General features: G+C 35.6%; 2 protein-coding genes across 2 annotated transcripts; both read right to left on the reverse strand.

Annotated features, from left to right (window-relative positions):
* Nucleotides 1-2,212: 2,212 nt before the first annotated feature.
* On the reverse strand, nucleotides 2,213-5,674 carry LOC120190874 (cytochrome c oxidase subunit 6b-1-like). The gene is made up of 5 exons (XM_039193915.1): nucleotides 5,524-5,674; nucleotides 4,208-4,516; nucleotides 4,001-4,083; nucleotides 3,811-3,892; nucleotides 2,213-2,496 (listed from the first exon to the last, which is right to left on the reverse strand). The coding sequence occupies exons 1-5, from the start codon at nucleotides 5,563-5,565 to the stop codon at nucleotides 2,443-2,445; spliced, it is 570 nt and encodes a 189-aa protein (XP_039049846.1). The 5' UTR covers nucleotides 5,566-5,674; the 3' UTR covers nucleotides 2,213-2,442.
* A 2,961-nt stretch (nucleotides 5,675-8,635) lies between these two features.
* On the reverse strand, nucleotides 8,636-10,025 carry LOC120191079 (VQ motif-containing protein 9-like). The gene has a single exon (XM_039194081.1). The coding sequence runs from the start codon at nucleotides 9,883-9,885 to the stop codon at nucleotides 8,878-8,880; it is 1,008 nt and encodes a 335-aa protein (XP_039050012.1). The 5' UTR covers nucleotides 9,886-10,025; the 3' UTR covers nucleotides 8,636-8,877.
* Nucleotides 10,026-10,797: the final 772 nt, after the last annotated feature.

Genomic DNA, 10,797 nt, shown 5'->3' on the forward strand with positions numbered 1-10,797 from the left:
CGAGAAGAAGACCGAAGGGTAACGGGAAGCCACGTGCTGATTCAAATTCTGAACTATGGCTTTAATTTCATATCATTTCAAGATGAACTCGACTTCACGATGGAGGAGTCATCCGTAACTCAATTCGAGAGGGAGTTATTGAAACATCAAAGTTAATTTTCAACTCCACTGAACGAAAAATGTGTCTTTTAATCTTTGCCCTATCCCCGTTACACGACTATGGGCAAAGAGGGGCAGCTGTCAACACACATTTTTCGTCCTACTAGGATTCAAACTCCTAAAAATAGGATAGAATTTTAGGATTCAAACTCCTAAAAATAGGATAACATTTTGCTAGGATTCAAACTCCTAAAAATATGATAGAGTTCTACTAAGATTTAAATTCCTAAAGATAGGATCCACAAGCACTATAAATAGCCATTGTAGCTCACTATTGTAACACACGATTGGCATACGAAATTACTAGAAAAAAAATACGAGCAAATAGATTGTTTTGAAGCTATTGTAAACAATTCAGGAGCAATAAAAGGTGAAAGCTTTTACCTTTCGCATTCTTTTCTTCACTTGCATGTGTTGTTATTCGTCTTTGTGCTTGAAAAAAACAGTTTTGGCCGAGGAAAAGGGGTTGTCGTTCGAAACTTTTAGATCTACACAACCCCGAGACCGTTTTGGAAAAATACTAGAATATTTAAAACGAGGGAAGAAAAGGCTTTTAAAAATCAATTTTTTTTCGAGGTTTGCCGCCGATGAACGGTCACTTATGTATTATTTTCATATTTTATTTTTTATAATTCGTATTATTAAGTATATATATATATTAATTATTTTTATTCTAATATTATTTTAATATTTTTAAAGTTATTATATATATATAACTATTATATTTATTATTATTTTACTATTAACGTCTTTTTGCTACTATTATTATCATTATATGTATATTTTTTATTATATTTTTTATTTTATTTTTACTTTTTTTTAAACATATGCATATATATACATTTAATTATATTTTTATATTTTATACTTCTTTATTTTTTTGTTTTCATGTATTTATATTATATTATATTACATTATTATTTTTTACTTTATTAAATTATTTTTTTTCGTTATTTTTTATTATATATATATATATCATAATATTTTTTGTTTATTCATTCTTACTATATTATAGGGATACATCACACTCATTTATTAACTACGGTCCTACCCCTTATCGTCTTTTTTCTTCCCGACAGTTATACTTCACCAAACCTTGACTTTCTTTTTTTTACTTTCTTTTGGTGTGATTGTGTTTTTTTTATTTTACTACTTATTATCATTATTATTATTTTGTACTTAATAATTATATATTTTTATTCCTCTTTTAGTTTTTCATCATTTTTTTTATTTTTTCCCTTCTATTTTCTTTATTTCATTTACTCTTATTTCCTTTTTCCTTTAACGCGTTTCTCGACTTTTTAAGGGTACTCTTTCAAATTGATCGGAGGTAAGTAATTTTGGATCATATGTTACCTTTAAATTTTAACTTTCGATTTTCTTAATTAAAAACAACTGGAAATTACGTAATACCGAAAGGGCGGTTCAAGGGTGCTAATCCTTCCTTGACCGTAACCGACTCCCGAATCCGACATATCTTTGGTAAGACGCAGATCAGATAAGATATAAGGTATCCGATTAACCTATTTTTTTTAAATAAATAATCGGTGGCGACTCCAATCACATTTTTCAAGTCGAAACCCAATTCCGTGGCCCAACCGAAAGACGGTTACGACACAGTTATTATTATATAAACCAAAGTTCCACCTCTCGAATAACCAGTACCTTGAATACTCGCTCTAGGGAGATAATTATAATATTTCCTTTTTCTTTTCTTTGGGAAAATTAAATTTAAAGAACCAATAATTGTTCAATTATATGCTGCTTAAGTTTTCCAGATTATTGTAGCTAATACAATCCTTCTGTATTGTCAGATTGACATCGTTATATAAGTTTTGGCCAAGGTCTAAGGCTGAAACGTTGGTGTGATCAAACCAAGGACACAGGGAACAAGTTATAGAACCAGAGCCAAAGCAGTGAAGAGGATAGAAGAAATCTCAGTCATCACAATCCCAGTTCAATTTCTTTATATTAGTATGCTTTTACCGCAATAACCTGAAACTGATGATAGCTGCACCAGTAAAAAAATTTGGAATAGAACAGGATTCCTGCATGGGAGAACGTCGGCGGTAAATTCCTTTTATGAGCAACACAATGGCATCATCCGTTGACCTAGTCTAGCTAGGATACATGCCAAATTTTCTTATTAACTCGTATCCTTTTTAGATGGGGATATTTCTAGAAAATTTTGTGTCTTCAACTAAGAAATCCATCTGTGGTGAGCAGTTGATACTACAAAAGAAAAGCCACAACAAGGTTTTTCTTATAGCCATTGGATACCATCTACAGAGGACCTGGAAAAGTACCATTCTCCCTTTGCTCGTTCCATCGGTCTATCTGAGGAACAAAGAAAAGAGTAGTTGTTAAATAGTCCACAAATGGTAAATAAACCAATAAATCAACATTGCACATATGAAGACAGAATATACTTATACAAACCTTAGAATCTAGAGCATATTATACTCGTTCAAATAGTTTAAACAAGGGATAGAAGAATGGATTAATCATATCATAATCTCTTTTCCCCATGCTATAAAATACATTTTCCAAAAAAATAAATTGGCAGAAGCGAAGCGAATATTTCATTACTGAGTCTTGCACAATCACAATCTCCTGTGTTAGGTTCAAACAAAAATCTCTGGACCAGTTTTCAATGGACAATCAGAGATCCTATGGACCTACTTTGTAATTTAGCAGAATCGAGTTGATCTAATGCCAGAGTCAAGTTTGGCCAGATTAAAGAACTTGAGGCTCAAAGTTCAAGCTGCACAACTTAAACTTGCATGAAGATCGATTCCATAATAGGGCTCAGGTCATAATTTACTCAGCAGCTCGAGCTTGACTTAAATAGATATAAATATATCATAATATATTAAAAAAGGGCTTGACTATGCACATGAGACACTGCAACCAGGTATTAAAATACTTGAACTTAGCTTGTCTCGTTACTCAAGTAGCTGAAATGTTTGAGCACGGCTAGATACTGAAGAAGTCAAAATGTCAAACTCAAGCATTCACCAAATGGAGCACAGGTAGCTCACACGTAGCTTGAGTAGATGAGTCAGTTAAACCCTAGTACTTCTAATACTGGAACAGTTGATTTAGTTTTCTCTAGTTTATTAATTTTAGTACCCAAAGTCAACCTTAATATTTAGTTCAAAAACATCAACCTTAATATTTAGTTCAAAAACAAGTTAAAAAATTGGCCATATTTTTAGACTAATTGAAGCCATGAAAGAGCATACTTCTCTTTTCCCATGTCGCCTAAAATTTGAAATCTAGGAAATTGTGGATGCATGGAGAAACCCACCAATTACTACAATATGCAAGTTTGGTCTATTTTTGGTTTAAATAAAGTCGAACTTGGAGATCATTGATCGTGGTAGCTTTTTAATTTTCACATTGTAAAAGTAATCGAACTAATTCACCCAACTTGCGTTTGACAGTCCAACATCAGATCATCTGTAACTAATATTCACATTTTAGCCAACTTAGCAACCTCTATAAAAAAAGATGGCATTCATAAAGCATTTCTTGATTTATGCAAGTAATAAGGGCAACAGAAGAAACCATGCAATAACAGTTAAAGCAGTTATGCAATTGATTATGATGAAGAGAAGTGTACTATGGTTCTTAGGAGAAAATACACACCCATTCTCCAGGACACAGTGCACGATAATACTTGGCAAACTTATCACACTCTGGGGCTCCTTCTCCTTTTGCAGCTACACAACTGTATAAGACAAGAAGATAAAGACATGCCAAGAAGGATTACTAGAAAAAACAAAACCTTTCTCCTTTTATAAGATACAAAATAAGTAATAAGCATAGTTTAACTTACCGATGGTACTCAATATATCGTGTGAAGCAATGCCTTGTTTGGTTTGTAGTTGGGAAGCGAAAATCTGCCGGGGCAGTCTCAAGCTGGATAGCACCACCACACTATGTTAGTGAAGCAATATACATGTAAAAAGTGAGTTTCTAATACACATAAAGAACTGGAAACAGAAGATAATTATTTCGTAATAAAGATGTTCAGCGGGCCAACTTTTATCTCTGGGGTTTCCTCAGCATCACCAGAGTTTTCCTCTGCAGCAGGTTCACTACTTTCCTCAGCATCAGCTGCAGCACCTTCACCACTTTCCCAAGCTGCAGGATTAGCTTCAGTGCTTTCTTCAGCAGCAGGAGGAGAAGCCTCAGTGCTTCCCTCAACTGGAGCAGGAGTCTCCTCCAATTTCTCTGGTACATCATCCCCAGAGCCAGAGGCAGCATTTACTGGATTTTCAGCCTCTTTTGCTTCCACTGGTGTTGGTGCCACATCCGATGATTTATCTTCTTTCTCCTCCAGTGCATATTGCTACATGTCCAAACATTCCAGATAAATAAGTTCCACACATAATTAGGTCAAATAACTACCCCCGCCATACATGCACAAACACAGAATCAGAGAACTTAGTATCATCTCAACTACACAAAAGGTTTTACAAGCATGATAATTTCATTTAAGTTATCAATACAAGAACTTGGAAACAATGCTGCATCCTAGCTAAATTTAAATGTAAACACTACAGGCTTGAAAGAGATAATAGAAACACTAGTTAATTACTCTAAAACAATTAAGAAACTTATTGTTCACACAACATTCTCATAAATGAATTTGCATGTAGTTCCAAAATGTAACATTGACGATGCTGTGCTACCATGTGAATCGATATAACCGCAAACCATTGAAAACTATAACATCCTCTTCGGGTGCTTGAGCTACCTAAACTTTTGGTCAGAAATTCCAGTTGGTCGAAGCATTATTGCTTGCTTACGGACCATAACTAGTAAAAGATCCAATAAACTTTGACTCAAAATGCTAAATTTCAATGAACACCATGTATGAAGCTCCTCAACAAACCAGCACATTTGAGAAGCAAAAATTGGTAGAATCTTAAGAGGAAAAAACATAGAATAAACTTCATTGGGTTTATTTAGTCAAAAACTAGCCAAAAAGAAAAACGAAGTTGATCACGCTCATGATGTTCAAGAAAATCGGACGTCAATTACATTCGATAACAGGGCATAGAGAATCAAAGTTTAATCAAAACCACCGTCTCAAAAATTTCATAAAAAGCTGAAATGCTTTATCAATGAAATGATTCTAATTCCAGTAGCAGTGTTCAGTCAGATCCATTTCAGTTCAATCCAATTAAAGGGAAATCTAAAAACCAAATTGAAGATCCAGCAGCAGTCCCAACAGTTGCAGGAAAAAGAAAAGCAATAGAGATCGAAATTCGCAATAGTCACAAGGATTAAAAATAAACAACTAAAAATATATATTTTCTACAAAAATTAAATCAGAGAGAGCAAACACGGTACCTCAGAAAGGGAAGGGGGGTTTCCAGTTTGAACATCCGCCATTGCCGGAAGAGGAAGAGATCGGCTGTTCTTTCAGATGGGAGTTCTAGTTTCGGGGTAGCCAATACTAGATAATAAGGCAAGACAGAGATTCGCAGGTAGGTTAGGATTTCAGCATTTTACTGCAGCAGTAAAATTTTAGAAATAAATAAATAGAGCTCACGATGGATTCCAGAAAGGTGTCCTGTCGGTAGGAAGTTTTAGTAGGCATGAAGGAAATTACTAGAACCGGACCGATTTCTCTTTCGACCGACTCAGATGTTGGGCTTCTGGCTCCTATATCATGGGCCGACATTTCTAACTTGTTAGCCTACAAAGTTCCGCTCTTTCTCTTTCTCTTTCTAACATTAAAAAAAGTTAAAACTAAATTCTTATAATCTTTATCGATAACATGAATAACAAATATATTTATATTTCGCATCTCAATTAATATAATCAATTTATTTATATATATTATTTTAATATTAATGTCATCTAAAGATTATAAACAGAAAATGTGTTTAGTAGGACATATCTTTACTTATAGATGTCGAAAGAGTGTATCAAAATGCTAAATTAAAAAATCTATAAAAATATTATTTAAAATGAATAAATGTGCAGAACATATATCAGACATGTATTGATATAAATACAAATCAGACGACGATGACAATATGGATGTGTACATTTTATTTTTAATCACTTAATAAATATACAATATTAGATAGTATTTAAGCACTTGAAAAATAATTAATACCCAATCAATATGAAATTTATAGTATCAAATCTCACATTGATTAGGTCGAGTGATTTAAGAATATATTTACATACGCGTGGTGTTGTTGTTGTCTGACCTACGTGTTCACAATAACTTATGTCTATGACATGTATTACACGTGTTATTTTTCTAGACAAAATATATTTAATTTATTTTTCTTTTTCTATTTTGATCCTCGACAGTGTCAGATTATTGTGCATGTAGTAAAGACGTATTACATCAATTGTATTTTTTTTCATGCAAAAATGAATTCAATCAATTTTGTTTTTCAGAATTCGAATGTCATGTTTTATAAAAAATGTCCGATCAAATGTTTCTTTTCAAGAGTTAAATAAAAACATTGTTTTCATAAATAATTAGATAGGAATAATATTTTAATTTATAATTTTAAAAATGATACAATTAGATAAATTGATTAAATCAAACTGATTCTTAAACAAGATTTTTTCAATTCTATTTTTTCATCAGTAAAACTCAAAATTGAAACTTATTTAAAAGACATGGATTTATTTAGAAGTCGAACCAGCAAACTTAAATAAAATTAAAAATATTAAAAAACCAAAAATATAATGTAGAATAAAGCAAAATCACACAATATAAATATTATAATCCATTGCATATATTTGGTTTGCTTTCAATACACATGAAGACGGTGAAAATTTATCTAATATATCGAAATTTTAAAACAAATAGACCACGGCATTTAGTTTTACATGGATCCCATCGAGAGGATTTGCTTAAGCTACCAAAACCAATCACTTTGCAATTTTCCTTTTACGTTTCTTATTGTTTTTATTCAACTATCATTGAAGCCGCAATTTTCCTTTTACGTTTCTTATTGTTTTTATTCAACTATCATTGAAGCCGTTGTCTATCGATTCCCACTGCGATTCCACCATTCGAAACGATCGAAATGCATACCATCAACCGTCAAAGAGTTATATAGTATACCAAGGCGCTTGCCTTGTTAAAACCAGAGCCGACCCCATGGTTCTGAAAGGTCGGTAATGCAACCCACAGTAGCAAGAGAAAAATCTTCCGGCTCACGGGAAACCGAATGCTCCAAATCAAATTAGATGTCCCTTATTCTCATATGTAATGAGATAAGGGGAGGTATGATAGTAAGCTGCCCCCAACACCAGGTTGAGAGTAATTTTCGTGGGAGACCTTTGAATTATGAATTGCCCACCGTATGACTCGATCCCACAACCTCAAGGTTAAAAGCCTTGTGCTCTACCAACTGGACTGGACAGACAATTCTACCCACCTTAGCTTCCCTCTCCGAATCATATACGGTCAAAGCTGTTACAGAGGAGGCTCTTTCACCTCTCATTTTGTTAAACTCAGAGACTAAATGCGTGGTGCAGAAGGTCGTGGGGGAAGGTATAATACATGTCAATCGCTATCCTCTAAAATACATGTGAAGCAGTGTTATGATTTGAGTCAAACTTTGGGTCAGAGAAAATTACCAACAGTACAGCCATCCATTATTAATTCATGGAATCATCGCTATTTACCACATCTAACCCCAAAAATCACATGCAACTTTCAATACAAGGGCAAAAGAATCCAAACTCGTGTTGAAGATTCTTATGACTCGAGGCCAATCAAACCAGTACTAATTCCTCCCCTACAACTTCCTCAACAATGGAATATTCATTTCCTAAAAAACCTAGCTCTAATGGACGCATTATATAAGCCAACTGAATTACATTCAGATACAATATTGTCAGTATGGAACAGGTCAATTACTGCTCCAGGAGTAACTGGTCAAATGAAAATAACACAGATTTTAGATTATTATACACAATGTAATTTTTCGGCAGCGGTATGACACTATGATCTACTCTGTTCACTTGTATTATGAGCATAGCAAAAACTTGGGTTACAACACCAAACTCCTGCTACAGATCTTATTAGTTGTTTTATGACAATGTTTCTAAGTTTTACTATACGTCCTAAGAAGACCAGACCGGATAGATGTCATGTCATCAAATAAAAACCTAGTTGTGATCAAATAAACCACTTAACATAACATGCAGGATTTCATATGATGGATCATGTGCAATTGTAAAATCCTTAAAATTCAGTAAAAAAATCTAATCAAACCAACTTGAAATCTATGACAATTCCATGTCTGACAACTAAACACAGAAACAACAGCTTACCTTGCGTGTTATATATTTTGGCCAAAAAAGGGACACTTTTATATCCATAAATGGCTAAACTAAGATTAACAGATAAAATCATAAACAGCACAGATATAGCAAGAACAAACCTTACAGATAAAAGTAATTCATATAACTAAAATGTTTAACAAATACCTAATTTTTAACCTTGTTCTTAACCCAATATTTTAACAAAATCAAAAGAACATCATTTGAACTTTGTAAATGAAAAGGAAAAAGTTCTTAAATTCTGACCAGGGCGAGAAAATTTTCTTTCTTCATCCGACCACTGGTAATTGAATAAAATTCCCCACCAACCTAACCATGCACAAAAAATCCCTAAAGCCACAATTTTTCCATCTTTGAAGGCTTACCTGAACTTAAAATTTATCAAAGGCCTCCCCCTTTTGGGCTTGGCACTGGCACCGTTGGTGACAGCGGGAATCCTAATTGACCCGAATTTGGAGAAAATAGCAAACTTGGGGAAAGTAACGGATATGGTGACCGTGGAGAATTCAGGAACCCGAATGGTAGTGATGATGACGGTAGCTGTGACTGATTTATCCCCGTTGATGATACCTGTGGCGGTTGTTGTTGTTGACGATGTGGCTGCTGAGGCGGCGGCGGCGGTTGCTGTTGTGCAGCGGTTAAGTTGTTCCAACGGGGTGAGATGAGTGGGGCCAATGGTGGGAATCCCGAGAATTGCTTTGGAATGGTATCAACAGCGGAGGACACGGAGCTTTGGAAGTATCGCAGATAGGCGGAGACCGGCGATTCGGCAGCCGCATGCACAGCCGGAAATGGAGGAAGCGGCGAAAGAGGCGCCCCAGCCGGCGGCCGTTGAACGAAGCTACTACCAAGGGGACCGCTGATAGGAAGAGTAGGCTGAGAGCAACCGAGAGGGTTCATGTTGGGGACGGCGCAATTAATCATTGGAGGCGCAGGACGATTGCTAACGTGTGCCAATGGAGGAGGTCGGATCCTCTGCAGTCGAGAGCTTTGTGGCTTTGGTTGGTGGATTGGAGGAGGAGCAGAGAACCGCTCGTGAGCCGGTGAACCGGTGAGCTTCTGTACGACATCCCTGAAGTCGTTCTTGTTGATGTTGTAAACCGGTGGCTGGTGTTGTTGAGCCTGGAGACCGCTTTGGTTCGGATTCTGCGGCTGAAGGTCGGAGGATTGAGGTTGCTGCTGTGGTGGCACCGCTTGGGTGTTGTCAAAGGAAGCCTTTTTGATGATAGGAGGAGCGTTGGTGGAGGGTTTGGAGATCTTGTGAGAAAGCTTGTTGAGATGTTTAAGGTAATGATCTCGATTGCCAATATTGTTAACGTTCGAGCTACCGCTGCTACCGGCGGTGGTGCTGGTAGTAGAAACACCAAAAGAGTGGCAGCTTTTATCCATTTGAAAACAAAATAAAAAAGACCCAAGCTTTCTCCGCCACTAAAACAAGCTTTCAGTATCAGTATACAGATCTGTAATGATCTAGTTTTGTTTCTAGGTAGGCAAATCTTCCTCCTTATGGCAGACTAAACAAAAAGGGGTCGAGGAGCAAAGGATAAACCCAAAGAAGGAGATAGAGTTAAGGTGGTTTTCATTTTCATTAATGGGACTAAAATATTAAAAAAAAGGATGATGGTAGTAAAAGACTTTTATTGCCAAGCATTTGAACAGGGAAAGAGAGAGAAAAGTAGGAAAAGAACGAATATGTCTCTGTCTTTGGTCTTTGCCTTTGTGCCGCTGTCTAATCTCTCTTTAATTTCCTTTTAATTTTCAGGTTTTCGAGGCAAAATTTGAAGAAACATGACCCACCCGTAAAAGAAGCCACGAATACCTCTCTCTTTTATTCTTATCTGATGCTGAAGAGTGTTTGCGGGGCTTCAACAATGTTTGTTTCTTGTCGTGTTCCTGGTGACAGAGTTTTAAACCTAGTAATGACTCACCAACCGAGCTGCAACATGGCGGTCTCATTTCCATATTCCACTCACTTATTTTTAGGGGGGTTATAATTAATAGAATTACTTAAATTGGAGGCCAAAAAGGGAAACAGTTAATGAATTTGATTGGGTGGAAAGGTGTTTCCATTCCTGAATTGTGTGATTAATGTGGGGATTTCTGGAGTTACGGAAGGAATCTGGTCAAAGCCAAGCTCCGTTAAAGATCTTCAATGTGAAACGGACACCAACTTTCAATCCATGTCTTTGTACGCCAAAACTAGGCTGCAAAAAGCTTTTCCTTCTACTTCCTCTGTCCTTAATCTTCAAATTCAGAATATGAACACACCCCTTGTTTTCCATGGGATCAATAAATAAAGAG

The sequence above is a fragment of the Hibiscus syriacus genome, unplaced genomic scaffold (assembly GCF_006381635.1).
Source record: "Hibiscus syriacus cultivar Baekdansim isolate YM2019G1 unplaced genomic scaffold, ASM638163v2 tig00116964_pilon, whole genome shotgun sequence".
NCBI lineage: Eukaryota > Viridiplantae > Streptophyta > Magnoliopsida > Malvales > Malvaceae > Hibiscus > Hibiscus syriacus.

Bases quoted from the DNA above. Each gene is read 5' to 3' on its own strand.
- LOC120190874 (XM_039193915.1), bottom strand. From the start codon at position 5,565: ATGGCGGATGTTCAAACTGGAAACCCCCCTTCCCTTTCTGAG. The intron at 4,517-5,523 runs GTACCGTGTTTG...TTGGACATGTAG, and splicing joins ACCCCCCTTCCCTTTCTGAG to CAATATGCACTGGAGGAGAA. The intron at 3,893-4,000 runs GTAAGTTAAACT...TGTCTTATACAG, and splicing joins CGATATATTGAGTACCATCG to TTGTGTAGCTGCAAAAGGAG.
- LOC120191079 (XM_039194081.1), bottom strand. From the start codon at position 9,885: ATGGATAAAAGCTGCCACTCTTTTGGTGTTTCTACTACCAGCACCACC.